This window comes from Eublepharis macularius, chromosome 15 (assembly GCF_028583425.1).
Source record: "Eublepharis macularius isolate TG4126 chromosome 15, MPM_Emac_v1.0, whole genome shotgun sequence".
NCBI lineage: Eukaryota > Metazoa > Chordata > Lepidosauria > Squamata > Eublepharidae > Eublepharis > Eublepharis macularius.
Genome location: NC_072804.1, coordinates 23,430,602 through 23,451,502, shown reverse-complemented (window position 1 = coordinate 23,451,502; position 20,901 = coordinate 23,430,602). Strand labels below are relative to the sequence as shown.

Genomic DNA, 20,901 nt, shown 5'->3' with positions numbered 1-20,901 from the left:
CAGCCTTACTTTTTCATACTCCTCATCTGAATCTGTGCCAGACACGCCTGGTTTTGAACCCACGACTGGTTTCTCACATGAAGCACCTCGGAAGCTCTGCCCATCTGGGGGTGATCTCCTGGCAGAAACAGAACCTAAACTGAAATTAGAAAGGATACATTGCACCATTAGCGTAAACAGAGCCATGCACAATGGTTCAGTTTCATATTGTTATTTTAATTGTCAACAAGTCAGTGTTTTTCAGATTTTGCCATATTTAGAGAAGAGCTTACAAACAGTCAGGTCTGTACGAAACCTCCTAACCTCATGCAGATTGAAGAACCTGAGACGCATTCTAAACTCGGTTTAGAACCTGAGACACATTCTAAACTCGGTTTGCGTAGGGTACAAGACAGACTTGTTGAGCCTTTGCCCTTCCCCTATCAACTGCAAGCGCAATGCTTAGCAGCTACACATGGCAGACAAAGATTAGCGATAATGGACAAGCCGTTTTCTCCAGTAACATTCTAGATCATCCCACTAAGAGGTCCATAAAAAATTTCCAGGGAACCTCAGAGTTCCAAGGAACACAAATCTGAAAAGAACTGAACTAAGCAATACCAAACGTACACAGAACACAGCCCCCATTGGATTTTTGGCCCAACTCTGTACTAGATAAGGATACCAGATCTCTTGTTTCGATATTAGTTGCCTCTGCTCATCTGGTCATTGCTGGGAATTGGAAATCCCTCAAAGGCCCACTGCTAAAAAAATGGTATCAGAAAATCTGGGAGCAATATCTGATGGGTAGGATTATGCAGAATCCGTTTTTTGAGAACTTGCATATGGCAGTCCCTTTATTTGAATATGATGAAATATGGAAACCAATTTTAGATGTTTTAAATGCCAAAGAAGTTATTCCCCCAATGCAACAAAGAAGCATCATTTGTTGCTTTGCAGAGCTCTGTTGTTCATAATCCTTTTTGTGATCATCAAGGCACAAGCAATTAATGTAACACCTCAGTCAGCCAGTTGTCCAAATACCATGCTTACAGAGAACAGAGATCTTATCTCCTTTATTTTATCTCTGTCTTATTCTGAAGCCAAGGCACAGCTGGAAAAGAGACAAAGTCCCTTTAGCTGTTTGCAGTGGCAACAAAAACTGCAACTACTTTGAAGAAAAAAATAGTCTAGCAACTGCTTTTGTTATCAAGCTGAAGTTATCAAACTTAACTAGGTAAGCCAGCAAAGAATGGCTCCTAAGCTATGATTCTTTTCCCCACTTGTTCTTTTGCGCTCCTTTGAGAAAAAAAATCAAGGACAAATCCCATATCATTTGAATTTTTAATTTCCTAATCCTAGAACAGCAGGATTTTAAATAGGTGGACTCTGAGGTTAGAAGAAAGGTGGTCTTTAGATTCATATATGTATTGATAGGTGGGCCACTAAAGTTAGTAACATTTGTGAACATTAAATTCCAAGACATGGATGTGTGAACATGTGTGCAAAAAGACAAGCTCAATGTAACCACATGACCAAATGTATATCAGTCTGTGGCTCAGTTCAGACACCACAGGAAACCATGGCTTATTTTAACTCTTGCTAGTTGGTCAAACCAGGACTTGGCTCTCAGGCAATCATTCTGCACCTGGTCTCATGCCTTCTCTCTGGCCAGGTATTCTCTGCAGCTGTACAACATACAAGGGCATTTCTAAGGAACGGACCAGGATGAGGCCAGAATACCATACTGATGTATCATTCAAGACTCACTGTGGTCAGTAAAACAACTGCATACCATGATTTAATTTACCCTAGCTAACCCCAGTTACGGAGAGGGCTGCATTCAGACAATCATACTAACTATAGTTAAACTATAGTTTTGCGCCACGGAGGGAGAGAACCTGATTTGGAACATGAGACCAACGTCACATCATGCACCCTGCTTTCCAACTTACTGTGGAGGTGAAGGCTTCTCGGTTTTGGGTACAGGTACAGGTGGCTTTTCTGTAGGCACTTGAGATTTAGACAGTACTCTGGGTGTCAGTAGTGCCGGCTTGCCACTGTCCTTGTGTGGTCTGATATTTGCAGGCGTCACAGGACAGTGTGTCAATCTGGGCTTGTTGCTTGGCAGTGGAGGCGGGACCTTCACAGAAAGCTTTAACTCTCTTAGTTTCTCACTCTCTTCAGAAGTAGGCAAAACGTGGGCGAGGGACAGACGTACAGTTGGTTGAGAGGCAGTTTCTACGATACCAGTGGGCTTTCTGGCTAGAGGAACTGGAGGCACTGGTGATCCTGGGCCACTGGCTTGCTGATGTGTTAGGTGAGGTCTCACATTACATTCAGCTCGGTACTGTAAAGGAAGGTCCCCTCTCATACACAAGAGAGCTTCAGGCTTAAGATCGGGTAAGCTTTTCTTGGGAGGTGGCAGGGGAAGCACAGGCACACTGCACTTGCCAGTCAGCAAACGTGCCCGGGCCTCTGAATAGGAAGACTTTCCCATCTGTGGGACTGGAGGAGGTGGGTATGCTGGTGGCAGGACTGTGTGATCTGCATTATTAAAGAAGCCAACGAAAGCAAGAATTATATGGCAGTCTGAATAGCTACGTCTTTTGAACAAAAACGGAATCGGACATGCAATTTAGGACTGCGTGTTATCAATAATCAAGCAGATTGTAACCATGTGTATAAAATACAATAAATATATGGCTGGAATGCAACAAGGCACGGACACAAACACATACATGATCATGTAAAGAAAACATGGCAATAATTCTTTCACATAAACATTCTCTCTCCTTAAGCTAAATTTGCTTCAAGTAAATTTTATGGGTGCAACATCAGAGTTTGCAAGCTGGTAGGTGACATTTATCTCAGGGCCTCATAGTCCAATTTTTTCATCTGCCACTTGCAGGGTTGCTACTTTTACAGAAGAACAGATAAGTAAATGCTCATTTATACTGCCTGCTTAAGTAGACAAACGCACATTTTAAATATGACTACCTGGCCCAGGCAAGCCTGATCTTGGCAGAACTCAAAAGCTAAGCAGGGTCAGCTTTGGTTAGTAATTGGATGGGAGACCTCCAACAAAGACCAGGGTGCAGAGGCAGGCAATGGCAATCCACCTCTGTTAGTCTCTTGCCATGAAAACCCCACCAGGGGTCGCCATAAGTCAACTATGACTTGAGGACAGGATTTCATTTCTCCTGTGATAGAAGAGGACCCTATGATACCTCCCTTAGTTCCAGGAAAGCAAGTTAGAGTGTTTTAAAATCAGACAGATGGTAACTTTAGATACAGAGGCCCTCCCCCACATACACCATGTGATCAAATGGATCACACATCCATTTAGTATTTGGCTCCTCCCTTTGTTACAACTGCCTTGGGGGTTATGCTGGGTCTAAAGTAAAGCCCACTTTTAAAACTGATCCTTCCACTGCCTGCGTAAGATTCCTGTGACTCTTGGCAGGAACTTCCTATTCCATCCTGAGGAACCAACTCCAGGTCTCGGTCCACAACGGAGGCAGTGGCTGTCGGGAACGATCATTTCTCTGCATGGCCGAATGCCAGTGCTATTTTTAGGCAGATTAGCAAGTCTGACAACAGCACGATCGGTAACATTCATGCTCTCTTTCCACACACTCCAAAGATCCTTCATACTCACTTGTCCCAATACTACAAAGATGGTCAAATGGCAGCTAAGACTCCCCTAGCGGTGCCAGGCCAAGCCAGCACCCTTGTCCCAACCTCAGCGCTTTGTTCATTGAAACTTTTTATCTGCACTCTCCTTGAAAACTAATATAGCTCACAGCAATCTTTACAAACAATATAGCAATGAGAAAAACCAGTGCCACAGACCAATTAATGACAGCAGGCACTCTGGCCTCCTATTAAGAGAGCAGCAGAAGGGCATAAAGCACCATCTCCGACCATAAAAGCGGAGCAGAGAGTTAGCACACTAGGTCAAAAAATAAATAACAACATTGTGAATAGAATATATAGAAATTTCTCTGTTTAAGACCCACCCCCACCCCCAAGCAAGCAATGGAACACCAGAGAAATCAGCCCTGCTCCCTGCTCTCAAATAGGAAAAGGCTCAAGCCTGGGTCCCTATTCCTGGCTTCTCTATCCTCAGCCCCAGCTAGATCCACAACGGCTTCCCTGCAGAGCAGCACACCAAGCTATGAGAAAGGAGCAACAGAGAAGGAGCAGCACTGTGGCGCTGCCCTGAGTGCGAGGAGATGCTGTCCATCTGTGCTACCCATGTACAAGGTGTTCTACGGCAGGGGTACCCAACATGGTACCCATGGGCACCATTGTGCTCACTGACACCTTTCCTGGTGCCCACCAAGTGTTTTTAGAAAGTAGGTGGGGTCAGGTGACTGCTTTGTGGGGCTTAGTGGGGCCAAGCATGACTTTTGAATAACCATTAGAGATTTGATTGGTTGTGTAGATTTTTAAAAACATTGTTTTGGCAGAAACTGATTTCCACAGCTCAAGAATCTTCACTGTGTGACTGTATGTAACGTGTGGCAGCCATTTTGTGTCTGGCTCCACCTCCTGCAGCAGCCATTTTGTGGCAGCCATTTTGTAGCTGCATGCACCACGTTGCGTCAGAATTCCAACGTGCCTGCAGGTTAAAAAAGGTTGGGGAGTTCTGGCCTATCATTTTAATCCTGCCTTCTGAAAGTCTACCCAAGTCTCTGAAATGAAGGCTTAGGCAAGGAAGTTCCAGAACTGCACAGCAGACACGGAGACTGGTGCTCAGCATGCCCTTCCTTGCAGAAGTGCCTGTGAATCCTGATCCAAGAGATCCTCAAGTACTCCCTCCTTGTTTCAGCTCAACAGTGACAGGAGAGTAAAAGCCAATTCCTGCCTGGCATCAGACTAGCTTCTTTCTTCTCACTTTGAAGAGTAAGAGCAAGGTCTGGAACCAACAGAATGAGGCAACAGCAGCCCGAACAACACAGTTTCACTTCACATATAGCCACAGTGGTGCAGAAGTTGATTCTTCATGGTGTGACCCTAGCAGGTTGCATGGGCAGGGCCAGCCACACCTGGTTTTCCTTCTGCCCGGGATGGTTCTCTTCTTGATACACAGCGGTGTGAGAAGCAACCCGCCCCCTCCTTGCCACTATAGCTGGCCTTTGCCAGAGGAAATCCAGGTGGGGGAACAACTGGAATGCTTTAAAAAGCCCTAGGCACAAGCCTTTTTGTTGGGACTAATGGACAAACAGTTTGAAAACAAACATGGTACCCTATTTTTATATATGACAATGGCGGCTAGGCTTTTGTATGCACAAAAACAGAAAAGTACAGTACTGCCTTCAATGAATGACTGGATTGTGAAAATGATGGAGTTAGTGAAGATGGCTAAACTTACAGCTCTGATCAGAGATAAAACACTGTCTACTTTTATAGTAAATTGGAACCCCCCTTATTGGTTTTCTGCATGTGATGAGAAAAAATGAACAAGTATCAAAACAAGTATATGTTTGTAAAACTATGACAGGTGTTGTACAGAAAAATGGAAATATGTATTATTTTTCTCTCTTCTTTTTCTATAATTTTTGTTCTTTTATTTTTCTCTTTCTTTTCCTTTTCTCTTTCCTTTTTATTGGGTTTTTAAACTTATCAATAAAATAAAAAGTATTCTTTACAAAAAGCAGCCCATAGCAGGAAGGCAGAGCACAAGCAGGGGAGTGCAGGAGGCAGGAGCAGGGGAGTGCAGGAGGGGTCTCATCACCCCAGCCCACTGGAGTTAGCTAAGGCCTTTGAATGTGTGCTTTTAGATACCAGTGGAGGAGATCAGGGAAATGCCCCAGTTTTAGGAAGTGATGCAAACCACTGAGAAAGTTGGATCAGACACCTGGACAAATGGTTTTTAACAAGAGGAGCACACTTGACTTCTGCCTCGCAGTAATTGAGGAACTGGGAAAAACGTTACTTTGTGTATGTATTAACAACAATGACCATCACAAATCAACCTTCCATTCTAAGGGACATCTGACTCTCGAAAGCATAAACTCTGGAAATCTAGTTGGTCTCTAAGGTGCTACTGGACCTGAATCTTGCTCATTTATCACAGACCAACATGGCTACCAACCTGAAACCACCTGTAAGAAGTACATGCTGTAAATATACATTTAACAGTGCAATCCTAAACAGAGTTACGCCAGTCTAAGCCCATTGAAATCAATGAGTTTAGACTGGAGTCAGTTTAGGATTGCACTGTAAGTGACCCAAAGCTGTCCTGTATGTCTGGAAGGACACTTTGCAATACATTACAGAGGTGTATTTGGGAAGGTCCAATGAGTGATAGATTTAAAATTTGCTGAACTGGGACACAGATGTTGTGGGCATTTTCCCCCCTCCATGCTAAGGTACACCACCATTTCTCTCCTTTTTGTCTAGAGCTGATTCCTTGAAAGGGAGGGCTGAAATTTTAAGTTTCCTGGTTTCATCAAACCATTCCTAACCCACCGAAAGTAAAACTGCGGAACTGAAAAAAGGTGAAATTCACAGCAGATGCACATAAATCTATTGTGCATAGACACAAGGCGTGGAAACTCACTTCTGGAAACCAGCCCACCTTTGGGAGAGGGATTCTGAAGCATGGTGTAGTTTGTTGCTATATTGGGCTTTTAGGATGTCCTTTGAAAAAGAATGGCAGATGGAGCTGGGCTGAGACAGGCAGAACTTGATGCAGAATTCAGAGTGAGCTGTTGGGAGAGGAGGCCGCAGCAACAACAACACATATAAAGAAACCAAAACTTGTGGTTCAAGGTTAGAGTATTGTGAAAAGATAACTTAACAGGACAGGAGGCCATCTTAACTAAAGACATCAAAACCATTTTTACGGATGTGTTTTCAAGTAATCTATTAACCTGCTTCCCCTCTGACAAATTCTTAACAGTTCTTTATATCTTCACACCAATGCAGGGTTCTGCTTACTGAACCACGTTCAAATATTTTATGCAAGGATGGATGTCACCAACAGGAAGCATGGACATGCTGGAACATCCCAGTTCAACATACCTTCACATTTTACACCGTCTGCATTATCTGGCTGCAAGTAATCTTCTTCTTCATCCTGGTCATAATCTGAAATCAGGTTTCACACATTAAAATGCAGCTTGAAAGTTTGGAACACACATCATGGCCTCTACTGCAATGGCCTTACAACAGGTTCCTAGTGCAATCAGCTCAGCCGGAAGTAAGTCTGGTTGGGGAGGAAGTGACGTCCCACCAACATCCTCACATGAGGGCCCTTGGTGATGGGTAGGGCTAGGAGTCAATCAAGGTGCTCAGCTCCCAGAAAACCTGACAGCTAATTCGAGGAGAGGACTCACAAGGCCAGGGAGAGTGCCACTACTCATAGCTCCAGAGGTGTGAGCCGCGTTACTCTGTAATTGAAAAATAGTAGAGTCCAGTAGCACCTTTAAGACCAACCAACTTTATTGTAGCATAAGCTTTCAAGGACCACAGCTCTCTTCGTCAGATGCATTGTCAGCTTTTGAGAACCACAGCTCTCTGTCAGATGCATCATCAGCTTTCAAGAACCACAGCTCTCTTCATCAGATGCATTTGAGAGCTGAAACAGATGTGATGAGATACCTAGGTTCAACTCGTGTTCTCTTACCTCAAGGTTTGTCAGGAAGTGTAGGCGTCCTTGCAGCTTAAAGTTTAGCATTTACAGAGCAGCAGGGAGAGAAGTGCAGGTGTGGGGCACCTTTCCTCCTGCTATCGAGCTGCATCGTGGCATTTTCCCTTCCCCGCTTACATGGAGTATCGCTTCATCTCCCCCCGCCACTCACCCGGCCTGGCCCCTGCAGAGCGACGCCTGGCTGCACCGGGAGAGCCGGGAGGAAAGGCGCCCAGAGCATCTCCCCCCCTCGCTCGCCTGGCCCCTGCCCAAAGCCCTTACCCCGATTGCATGGACCGTTGCTCCACCCACCCCTTGCCCAGCCCCCACAGAGCAACGGCGAGCTATGCAGCTCCGAGCCAGGTGGCTTTGGGGGGGGGGGGGCAGGTGAGCGGGGGGGAGGGAGATGCAGCAATGCTCTGGGCGCCTTTCCTCCTGCTCTCCCCATGCAGCCTGGCATCGCTCTGCGGGGGCTGGGCGAAGGCATCGCTGCATCTTCCCCCTTGCTCACCTGGCCCCCACCTGAAGCCATGCAGCTCGGAGCTGCATAAACTTTAACCTGCAAGGATGCCTACACTTACCGACAAACCTTGAGGTAAGAGAACATGAGTTGAACCTAGGTATCTCGTTACGTCTGTTTCAGCTCTCTGACGAAGAGAACTATGGTTCTCGAAAGCTTTTGCTACAATGAAGTTGGTTAGTCTTAAAGGTGCTACTGGACTCTTTACTATTACTCATAGGAACTCCCACATAGTATAGGCCTACACCAGCAAAAAACAGAAGTTCAAATGCAGTGGAAGGCTCATCCCAAAAAAATGGCAAAGAAGGTTATAAAAAGGATCTAATGTAAAACACAATGGTTCATGCAAATCAGTGCTTACATAACTACAAAAATGGAGAAGGACAAAATATAATACGTAAGCAAAACTCTGGTCTAAGACATTGTCATTTTTGCTTATGTATTATATTGTGTTCTGATCTATATGTGAGTATCTATTTCATGAACTATGGTGTTTTACCCTAAACCTTTCTTTTACCCTTTGTGTGTCCTTTTTGCATTATACATCCAGTATTTTTTCTGCTGCTGTGGAGGTCAGTATTATTGGTTTTACTCCCCCTGAAGCCGATGTGAACAACAGCAGAAATGCCAACGCAGAGAAATAGCATTCATGAGTAGGGGTGTGTACACATTCACATGCACACACAAATTAGCTCAATACAGATCCATAAAAATTCAGTACCCCTGAAATCTGGGTCAGATTCTGTAATCGGTTCAGTAAGATTAGAGACTCTTGAATTTATCCAGCCATGATTTCCTAAAGGAAAAACTATCTGGGAAACTGCGGGGCATTTTTCAAGCAAACTCCAGCAAAGAACCTATTCCATTGTAACGAGCTTTTGCCCGTGTCTGAAACTAAGCTTCTACTTAACCAAAAGAAAGATGCCTCTCTCTCCTGGAAAGCTTACAGCAATTAGTTCTCAGACCTGTCAAACAGATAAGTTCTTTGAACCAGCTGTTTATCAGTACATTTATTTATATAGGGTTCAATATTGCTTTGCAATTCTTTATCAAACACACAGACACCTGTCTAGAGTTTATTTCACTTTATTGAAAATACACCCTAGTTTTTTAATGAAGCAAGTAATCAAAATATAAATGGCTATTAATATAAATCCTATAAAAACAGAACACAGAAAGACAGTAAGAAATAAGTTTGCTAACATTTCTTAATAAATTCCAAGTTTAACATAATCAAAGTTTCTATGAAATACACAGGTAAAAATAAGTTCTCACCTAAATTCTCTCAAGAGATTTCTTCCATCAGAGCTCTACCATTCTATCTGTGTTTGCAATTTTATACCTCATCATATGCGAATATTTAAGGTCTATTCACATGACAGCACAAACAAACAATTATTGGTCTGATGCTTCACTGAATATTCATAATTTCTATTGTACAACCTTACAATTAGTAAAAAATTACGCCATACTCAGATCTGCAAAACAAAACTACAAATCTCTGAGAAGTGTCAGGAAAAGTTAAGTTGAGAGATCACCATTGGTTGAATCTCTGATAGAGGAACATTAATCTCGATAGAGTCCACTATTTTAATTAACTGTCAAAGGATGAAAGCACACCTGTTAGAATTACCTAACACATAGGAAAAAACACACAGACAGTTCATGCAAAGTTTAAAAGTTCATCTAGAGAATTCAAGAGCTTGGCCTAGTATTACTCAGTATTGATTAATGTCATGTGCTTTTATCTATATTGGTGCAACACCTTCCTGTCCATTCCATTGTTTCCTATGGGGGAAACATTTCCAAGGCTTTCCAGCCAAAGAAAAACATTTAAGTAAAGGCAACCTCTGGCCAAAAGCCAGCCCCGGTACAAATTCTACTCCCAATGCAAGCCGAACCAACAAATCCTAACAGAACCAAACTACAGCAAGAGGACCAATGTCAATCCAACAAACCCCAATGTCAAACCAGAGAATCCCAAACTGAAGTATGGAGGTGGGGTGAGGCTCACCAGAGCCACGCAGTTTAAAAGGTGGCTGGCAATGGCTTGAATGGCTCTTTTGGAGCTCAGGCAGGGGTGGAGGGGTGGAATGGGAATGCCAGCCTTGCAATATTCTCCTGCTGCAGCACAGAGCTTGCCTCCACTTTGTGTCACTGCCCTCTTGCTCGCTGCTGCTCCACCTCTCCTGTAGTTGCCTGCTTTTCTCTGCAAGGTACCTTTTTCAAATGTCAAAATTCTATTCTCACCTGAATTTTCTGTTGAATGCTGAGAATAGTTGATATTAATTGGGCGTTCTATAGAACCATAGAAACTGTCAACATCCGAACCAGAGTCACTGAAAATAGAGGGGGGAAAGATTGTACAGTTAGGCCACCAGCACTTACGTAAATGCTAAAATTAAAGTACGCCAAATAGCAGAAATGGGAAACTACTTATTTGCTTCAGTTTTGGTTGATACTGTTTTCTAGAAATAAGGTTGTGGTACAGTTACTGGTGAAACTTCTGCAGCCCTTTGAAAGTTGTTCAAAAGCAATCAAGGAAATGAAAGGCAACTATGGTCATAATGGCCATTATATTGCACAACCACACTGTTCAAATTCTCAAGGCGCTGTTAGCTGGAGAGCTGACCACCACACAACCACAACTTAACAAAATACTGCATCAAGGATTTGCAAACGGAAATGACAACCAGCTCCATCATGTTGTAAGTAGCAAAAATGAAAGCTACAAAACTCTGGACCTGATGGTGATTTACACACAAACGCAAAACGGAGTATCAATAATCCAAAAAAAAATAGTTCCTTCATTGTACCTACATAATCATACCAAATTCTTGTTGGCCAGCAATACAATTCATAAAATTATGACTGTTAGGATTACAGAAAGCAGTTGAGAATATAAAGGAGATTTGTAAAATTTTTAAAACAGTGTTGCACAAAGTCTTCATTAAGTACAGCAATGGCTGCTATTTAAAGGCAAATACTTATTTAAGTTTCACCAGTTACAAGTAACAGGAACTACTTTACAAAGACCTCCTTAACACAAGTCACAAGAATGAATGAGTAGCGTAATGCCTGCGCCTGCAGGTGCAACCTTAAGTCAGTGATTATTTCCTTCTTCTCATGGTAGCGGTCTATTTCTTTCCTAAGTGAGGCCATCCAATCCTAAAAGACAACAACCAGACTTTATTTCAAATGAGGTTTTTTTTCCTGCTGTTTTGAAACAGACACACATGCAATGTAAAATTACAGAAACAATACCCAACTATGAACTTTGTGATAATGATAACAACAACACGCTTATATACTGCTTTTCTAGACAGATTAGTGCCCCACTCAGAACGGTGAACAAAGTCAGTATTATCTCCCATTAAGTCCCCTGCAGGGCCTTGCACTCTATGGACAAGCAGCTACTGGTGATCCCCAGTCTGAGGGACATTCATTTGGCCTTGACCAGGGCCAGAGCTCTGGCCTGGTGGAACGCACTCCCGATGGAGACTGGCAAGACGGAGACGTTCTGCTGGGCCTTTGGTTGAGTGCCAGCGATCTGTCCCCTTCTGGCCACCATGCCCCATCCCATACTGCCTTGAGCACTGTATCATAGCTGTTCCTGTAGCTTTTTACAGTAGTTTTTGTATCTGTTAAAGACGCCTGAATTTTGGATTGTTGTGATTGCTTTTCTGTATTTTATGGTGTGTTAACTTTATACCTTGTATTTTATTGTTGTGAGCAGTTCTGAGCCTGTTTGCGTGGAGGGCGGGATATAAATATGATAACAAATAAATTTATCCCCACAATACAGCAGGGGAGCTGGGGCTGAGAGGAGCAGCTTACCCAAGGCCACCTGTTCAGTTCATGGTATTAGTGGGATTTGAACCGGCAGACTGATTGGCATCACAGCAACTTAACCACTTTGTTACAGCAGCTCTCAGCCTGTGACAGATTCAAATTCCCACTTGGCCATGAAGCTCATTGGGTAATCTTGGACAACAGAGGGTTGCTAGGAAGATAAAATGGGGGAGAGGACAAGTTATGTACACTGCCCTGAGCACCTTGAAAGATGGGCATGATAAAAATTAGATAAATGAGATTTAATAGAATTTGAGGTGCTTGTGAAATAAGAGAATCCCTACAAAACAAGCATATATTCAAGATTATTTACATAGAGAAATCCCTTCATGTGTCAAACTCTTGACTGGGGGAATGTATTACATATCTCTGGAACCAAGTGTTCAAAACTTTCAGCAGCAACCTGGACTGTACTTTGGCAAGGTGAGGCAATTTCCTTTCAAATGCCCGGTCAATTTAAATATATTTTGGGGGACATAAATATGATTTCACCTTCCTTTCGTCTTCGGAGGCAGCAGAAAAAAACCAGGTCCTGTGCTTCTTGCTAATGTGAACCAACTTGAAAGGAAATACATTGCTCGACGTTGTTTCCTCTGCTGCCCTCATAACCCTGTGTAACAGTGAAAGTAATACTTTTAGTAAAACCTCAAATTATGTTCTTTATACAGGAGGCACAACATATGATCGTAATTACTGGATGACCTTTCAATACAATCCATGGGGCAGAGTCTGTAACGCTTTCCCCTGGAAACTTTACCAAGAGAAAGCAGTTCTCTCAGCCATCAGAGGACTCATACAAGTTGCTCCTCAACTGATAAACCTGTGGGATTTAGGAAAGGGCTACAACTCTGTAATTATATTGATTCTCTGTGTGTGTGTGTGTGTGTGTGTGTGTGTGTGTGTGTGTGTGTGTGTGTGTGTGTGTGAGAGAGAGAGAGAGAGAGAGAGAGAGAGAGAGAGAGAGAGAGAGAGAGAGAGAGAGAGAGAGAGACGGAGAGTGTGGAAGGAGTGAACTGCAGTTGTTAGTTACTGAGCAAGGAGAGGACAAAGCAGGCAAGCTGTGTGCAGCCTGAGGGTGTTTATGCATTTCTGAGAGAGATACTGACTCTGAGAAAAACAGGCGATGTGTAGAAGAAACCTAAAAGGATTCTAGTTCAGTCAGGCAATCTGAGAGAAGCCTGAACTGTGTGCTTCTGAGAATAAATATTCAGCCTGGGTTTTGACAGGCAAGCTGTGTGCAGCCTGAGAGTGCCCATGAATTTCTGAGAGAAAAATAACCTCTGTGGAAATCTGAACTCTGTGTGTCTGAGAGGAAAAACATTCATTCTATCTAAAGCAGGCAAACTGTGTGTGCGCCTGAGAGAAAATCTATGTGTATTTGAGTGAGAAATTGATATCTGAAGTAGGCAAACGGTGTGAGCCTGAGAGGGAAAGTTTATATGTATCTATGTGACTAAGCCTATGAAAAGAAACTTTTAGAACTGAGAACTATCTTTGAAACCATCAAACGTAAGTAATAGTAATAGTGTGAAACCAATACGCTTCTTGTAAAAATAAAAGTGTATTGTTTTTCGTTTTTTAATCCCAGAGTATCTGTTATCCCTATATCCTATTCCTATCCTCAGGGCCACATAGGCCCACGAAGGAGCCTGATGCTTGGGTACGTAATTAAAGGGGAAATTTAAGTTAACTATTTTGGAATATAATTTCTGGTGGCAGCAATCTACCCAGAGGGTGTAAAAGGAGGGTTTAAGGCAAAATCTAACTACACGACAGAAAGGGGGTTGTAACAGTTTCCCTTGAAGAACACCTCCTCTGCATGTGGAAAAATCTCAAGCGACGGGGAGGACCTTTCTCTCCCAGAGACCCTGAAGAGTCTCCGTCAGAGCAGATGGTGCTTGCCTGATAGACCTATGGCATGCGGCTGCGTCACAGATCAGTATCCTGCATAACAGGTATTTGGGAAATGCTACTGGATCCTTGATTATTAACCCTGTATGCTAAACATTTGGGACCACATTCTTCCCTGTTTCAGACTCATTCCACTGAGTGCTGCACAAGCTTTTATAATGTAAAATAGAATACTATAAACAAAAGTAATTCATGCAGGGAGCCACAGGGATATAACTCTGTATAGCTCAATAGTTACAAGGACACTCATTCATTGTGCTGCTTCATTCACCAAAATACAACAACCCTATTACCTCTTTGTGGAAGCAGCACTTGTGTGAGCCTTGGCATGAAGGGATTGTGTTAATTTCACCTACAAAGTCTGCAAATTCACACCCAGGCAGCTCAGTTGCTAAGCCATTCTTTAAGCAGAAAACCATTCCTGAAATGTCAACGTGGACATTTTAAATTTGAACACTACCATGTTGTCAGGGAATTTCAGGTTCCCATTTTCCATACTTTCCCCATCTTCAGCCTGCAGTTCAGGCTCCCACCACCCTCCAGCAACTGATCTGAGGGATTAAGTATAGCAAACCCTGGTTCCAACTTGGCCCTGACATGTATGTTCAGCTATGCACACCTCCACTGCTGTTGCTTCCTAATGCCATCACGATGCACACGTTTGGGGATCAACACCCCCACTGCACCTCTGAGCTACAGACAAGAGGAGGGGAAAACAGCCTGCAGGCCAGCACTGAATGGAGTCAGAAGAGTCATTCATCATCGTTCCCCCTTTCTACAGTAGGAGAAGCCTAGCATCTCTTCTCATGGGACACTTTTTATTGAAAGTGTAGCAGGCATAATAGCCCAAGAGACCAACAGAAAAGTTGCAAGACACGCAGTTTTAGCTTGTGTGTCTGTAAGAAAGGCAGGCTATAACAGGGCTTGGACACAGCAAGGCAACAAAAGAATTAACAGCAGTAAAGGGCAAAAAGCAACAGGCACCACTGAAAGTTTCCCACCATGGCAGGCTTGGACTGATGAGGAATATTCTCAAGAAAATGCAAGGAACTACAGATGGTCTAACTTTCAAAATCAGCGTTGATGATTCAACACACATAATTAACCTATCCCATCGTTTCTGAATGCTTAGAGGATGCAGAAGAAAGCATCACAAAGTATAAGATCTATAAAACCTATTTGGTTTTAGATCAGCATGTATCATTCTCAGTAGAAAGACATATATTACTAGCATCCTACTGTTATTAGTGGCAAATGCATGGCTGCCTGAGACCCCTTACATTTCTGGCCGAGACTCTCATGGTATGTGTCCTTATACATGTAGATTAATTCTTAGTTATTTATGTGGCATTCTGCAGTTGGCTTAAACGTCCAAACTGGAAGCTGTCAAGAGAATGTCCGATGTGCTCTTAGCAAAAAAAAAGGGGGAGGGATGCTTTTTAAAAGTAGGCTCTTCCAAAAAAATCTCTCTTAGTTTGTTATTATTCTTAAAGCTAGCTAGAACATATGCCCCGAGCAATTATTATATACTACTTGTGTTTATTATTATATTAGTTATATGATGTTTATTATGGTAAAAATATAATCAGTGTCTTAACGTCATCTCACAAGATACAATATTCTATCACCTGCAGATATTTGTATTACATGACCCTGTAATGGAAGAGAGTTCCCACCATATGCAAGTTGTGAAGCTCAAGCCAAAACAAAAATTACTGTTTTACATCAGAGCAGATATACAAATTTCCCAAACAAAGCAGTACCCGAGCACCTACAGGACAAATGTATTCAGAAAAATGTTAAACATCTGGATGCATAAACAGCTTTCTGTTGCTGATGAAGATAAAAGCCCAAATGTTTAACCAATGCAAAAAAGAGGTGACCTCGGTCTCTAGACCAAATTACAATTAGGAGAAGCCCCCACCGAGGAAATGCCACAATTAAAGCATGTACAATTTATCATGGAATTTTATAGATTTTATGTGCTAAAGTGCTCTTGGTGCAAACCCCCAATATCTTTTCAAATACAACAAATACCCTGATAAAATGTCATCCAATAAATACAGTCCAGTAATACAGCAGTTAATATCAAATATGTCCTTTTTTACAATCTTACTGTAAATACCTATTTATTGTACAATACCTATTTATAGGTATTTATTGGAGTATTTATTGTATTTGAAAATATATTGGGAGTTTGCACTAAGAGCACTTTAGCACATGAAGTCTATAAAATTCCATGATAAACTGTACATGTTTTAATTGTGGTAATTCCTCAGTGGGGGCTTCTCCTAATTGTAAAAATATTTAACCAAACAATGTCCAAATAATCTAACTGCTCACCATCTTACCCCTGTAGAGATAACTGAAACCATACTCTGGTTTCCTTTCAGTTCGTATAAACGGAATGATTATACTCAGTAATCAGACATGCACTGATATATCTAAAAAGAAGCAGATTGAAATAATCCCACAGTGACATAAATACAGTTGTACCATATTGCACTACTCACCGATTATAGCCCTTCAGTGAGAAGGCACCTTGGGGAGATGCAGATGTACTACTCTTAAAGTAGTAAATACAGCCCTCGTGGATAATCACAAACCTCAGTGGCCCTGGAAGGAAGAGCAAGGGAAGGGGAAGAGGAAAAAGGAGGCCAGAGGCAGCCAGTTAATATCAGTTCACTCAATTTCACAGGCTGACAAAAAGAACTCTGGACTAGCAACATGCTCAGAGGATGATAAAGCATACCAATCCTTTCCCTTCCCACTCCACATCTGTACCAGCTTATACTGGCCTAGTGCAGATGCAACCCTGGCTCTCTAACCATGGTTTGCAAATTGGAAGCCAGCCGCAGAAAGGCAAGACTCCTCCTCTTCTCTCTCAGACTGTCAAGACTTAGCCAAGGTTTACTGTTGCATTTTGAACCATCCTTAACCATCTTGATCATACAGTCTGAATCCACAGTTTGCACCATACTTATGAGAGAACATGGTTAGCATGGATTGCCGGGGGTGGTGGTGGTGGTGCAGGAGAAGTGTAGAAAGGAGCATGTCTTCTGATTTTCAACCCACAGTTCACAGGGAACCAGTTACAAGTGACCAGATTCCAGCAGATGAAAACACAATTGCATTTCGCACACCAATCGCAAGAGCGATAGACTGCAACTCTCCCAGGTAAAAATGCAGCATGTCCATCATTTGGGAATTCCAACAGAAGCAATTTAAAAAGGCACCTTTGCTGCAATAAAAACATGCCAATCAAATTCTGCTTCTCTCTGACCAAACCGTAAGGTGAAGCACCTATGCAAATACAGATCCAGAGGAGTTAGCAGTGTTAGTTTGTAGTTGCAAAACAGTAAAGAGTCCAGTAGCACCTTTAAGATGAACCAACTATTGTAGCATAAGCTTTCGAGAACCACAGCTCTCTTTGTCAGATGCATCTGACAAAGAGAGCTGTGGTTCTCGAAAGCATATGCAAATATAAACAGACTTTTGTCACAGCTCAAAATGAAAGCCCCTTGGGCTGGGCCTGAAGTAACCCTTCCCAACTTACACTTTAAGAGCTGGAACTGAGTGCCTCCTTTTTTGTGCAGGTATCCAGATTTGATGACACCTCCAGGCATCGTCATCAGATTCTGCGCTCCAATCGCCTTCATTGGGACAGGCCAAGACGTCTCCTCCGAAGTCATGGCTCTGAAACGGATAGTACACATTTGCATTGGAACAAATCCTACCAACACACAACATCATTAGTTAACCAGCTACATGCCGGCTCAACAGATAAACCAGATTGAGAGGCAGTGGGGTGTAACAGAATGTCAGAATAGGACCTGAAAGACCTGAGTTCAAATCTCCGCTCAGCCACAGAAACTCACTGAGTGACTGAGCCAATCACTGCCCCTCAGCCTCACATAGGTAAACTATATGCGGCCCTGAGATCTTCAGAGGAATGATGGGATAAAAACATGTGAAAGAATCTAGCCACAGTCAACAGTCTCCTGTTTGGAACGGCACTGAGTCCTCATCTCCCAGAGCACCTATGCCTTGTAGCATGGGCTGATGGTTCCTGCAGAAGAAACACATTTCTAGATGGCCAGCTGTAGGCAAGCAAATCTCAGCCTAGCTGGTTACTATATATTTTTTCCACTTTACATCAAAATGACGTAGGGAAATAACTTGCACGTCTTAGCATCAAAGGTGCTAAAACGTGCATCAGAAATTCCAGGAAGTATGCAGTCTACTTAAAATAAAATAAATGACAAAGCAGAAAGTCCCAGTTTATTTCTGTATTGTGGAAAGACAGACAACTGATGAGAACGGAAGAAAAGAAGAACTCAAAGGCAGCCCATATTTCCAGAGAGCTAATACGGCTTATCTGCCCCTAGATGGCTGTGTGCAGTGGTATTTTTGTTAAAAAAAAAAAAGTGCCTGTATTCAGGTTGCACCGATTTCTATCAATTCCCCCCTCAGGATTTGAGAGACGTCCCCCCCACCCCCAAACATACACAGAAAGGTGCTGGCAAGTACAATCACCACAAAAAAACCTTGACTGTGCATGAGCTCAAAAAGGAAGCTGGTGCAGCGCAATGGCTGAAGGGAAGCGCTGCTGACTCTGAGTCAATGCTCCCTTCAGCCACAGAGCCAGAAGGGGCCTCAGGCAAGGGCCTCCAGCACATTTGCCCACCTCACAATGCTATTGTAAGGATTATTGTGAGAATGGGCACTGAAAAGCCTATCCAAGTATTATAACGTTTATCCAAAGCACAGAGGGGACATCATTAGTCTACAAGAGCTTCACCCACAACCAGGGCTTTTTTAAAGCTGGAACGCAGGGGAACGGAGTTCCGGAACCTCTTGAAAATGGTCACATGGCCGGTGGCCCCGCCCCCGATCTCCGGACAGAGGGGAGTTGAGATTGCCCTCCGCACTGCCAAGAGCAACCCACTGAGTTCCACCAGTGGGTTTATTTTAAGTAAACTTTTCCCAGAAAAAAGCCCTGCCCACAACCATCTTCTTCTTTAAAACTGAAGACACCTGTGTGGAGCAGCTGGTTCGACTAGGGAAGCAGCGCAGAAAGCAGCATTTAAGAGTTTCTACCAGCACCATTTCACTGAGGTAAATCGTATCGGCAGAAGCTACTTGGAGAGACAGGTATAACAGCCTCATTGGTGAGGTTTAAATTTTTAAAAATGCATATGGTTTGACCATGAAACAAGGTTCAAGACAAGGGATTAGTACCACCGTCTGAAAAAAATCTTTAATAGCCTACAAAAGTTCTGTTCAACTAAAACTACTTGCATTCTGAACTTTGCATACTCCTAAGAAGGTACTTACTTTGCTGTCCTTGGGCAATTTGGTCCCCAGAAACTGCCAATTCATCCTTTATATGAAAAGGTAAAAACTGTCCCTACCAATAGGGCAAAAGCTTTATAACTTACAAAAGCATAGCACACAAAATCCATATACAATAATAGGTATAGGCTTGATTCCTAATTATGGGACTATGTGAACAGAAAGGTATCCTATGAACTATAATGCAGAGTGTACAGTAATGAGATAACGCTGATCTGCATGAAGAACCAGTTTGGTGTAGCGGTTAAGAGCAGCAGGGCTCTAATCTGGAGAACTGGGTTTGATTCCCCACTCCTCCGCTTGAAGCCAGCTGGGTGACCTTGGGTCAGTCACAGCTTCTCAGCCCCATCCACCTCACAGGGTGATTGTTGTGGGGATAATAACAACACACTTTGTAAAATGCTCTGAGAGGGCATTAAGTTGTCCTGAAGGGTGGTATATAAATCAAATGTTGTTGTTGTTACTTCTGTTCTTGCTGCTCTGTAAACTGGACCCACATTCTTTGATCTGCAAGTTCTTATTCTATCAAAGTGGGCTTAGAAAGGGCCAAGCTAGATGTTACAGCATCCGTGGGTCCAATCCACGCACACATCATTTTAGAGAAGAATCTGGCCATTTAAAAATGACACATGGACAAGATCCTGGGCAGACATGGCATGGGCAGAACCAGATGCTCTTGTCGTCCCCCCGTGCCTTTTCAAGTGCCAAAACAGCTGTGGGGGAGCTCTTTCAGCACCTAAAAAGGCACACAGGGTGAAACAGGATCATCTGGTCCTGTCTATGCCATGGGCCTGATCAGGATCTTGCCCTCGTGGCATTTTTAAATGGCCAAATTCCTTTCTATGATGGTGTTGGCATCCACGGGTTACACCTATGGGTGCCATATCTAGTCTGGCTCAAAGAAACCATTTGTTAACCCAGCAGGAAATCCTCTGTGACTTTCTCAGATAGTGGCACATGATTATGATAACAAGAGCAGCAGCAGCAGCAACAGTGTGCTTAGTCAGTCTGGATCTGCAAGCCCCATGTTCAGATCCTTACTCTGCCATGGAAGCTTGCTGGATGACACACTCTCAGCCTAACCTACCTCACAAGGTTGTTGTGAGGATAATGTGAAGGAAAGGAGAACAACGTACGCCAATTTGGGAAGAAAGGTAAGGGCATAAATGAAGTAAATAAATGTGCAAATAGTCACGAAGACTGCCCATCCTCTCAAGGACTTGTGTGATCCAAAGATGCATGTCAGCACTCTGGTTTTGAAAGCACTCCCACCCCCACAGACATCAAAGTCTTCATCTCCCATCTCTGGCAAGAACTCACAGTAGCCAGCAGAGTTCAGCAGTTGTGTGTGTGTGTGTTGTCCTTGGGCTTTCATGCTGCACTTTGCCCCACCAGCTAGCTGTGCAAGGTTGAAGTTACCTAATTGCAGTTGCAGGTTGTTTAAGCTCCCGTCCAACCACAAATATTGTTGATAACCAGCCCTGCACTATAGAATAAGCTTTAGATCAGCCCATGCCATGTGTTCCCAGCTCATGTGTTTCCAGAGTCGGGAGGCTGCGCTCTGCTCTCTGCCACAGCACCCGAAGCCTGGTTTTCACACAAAGTTCTCCAAAGCAAGAGTGCCCTCAAGGCCAGGACACAA

The 20,901-nt window shown here is 43.2% G+C and overlaps 1 protein-coding gene across 2 annotated transcripts in view; it reads right to left on the bottom strand.

Moving 5' to 3' along the window:
• SH3BP2 (SH3 domain binding protein 2) overlaps positions 1 to 20,901 on the bottom strand; it is a 44,476-nt gene that overhangs the window by 6,819 nt on the left and 16,756 nt on the right. For both annotated transcript variants that reach the window (XM_054999680.1, XM_054999681.1), the window contains exons 4-11: positions 17,461 to 17,600; positions 16,418 to 16,520; positions 12,486 to 12,603; positions 11,239 to 11,309; positions 10,392 to 10,480; positions 7,015 to 7,080; positions 1,935 to 2,526; positions 10 to 139 (exon numbers count right to left, since the gene is read on the bottom strand). In XM_054999680.1, the coding sequence (XP_054855655.1) occupies positions 10 to 139; positions 1,935 to 2,526; positions 7,015 to 7,080; positions 10,392 to 10,480; positions 11,239 to 11,309; positions 12,486 to 12,603; positions 16,418 to 16,520; positions 17,461 to 17,596 (1,305 nt within the window). In that variant the 5' untranslated portion in view covers positions 17,597 to 17,600. The remainder of the gene's footprint in view (positions 1 to 9; positions 140 to 1,934; positions 2,527 to 7,014; positions 7,081 to 10,391; positions 10,481 to 11,238; positions 11,310 to 12,485; positions 12,604 to 16,417; positions 16,521 to 17,460; positions 17,601 to 20,901) is intronic.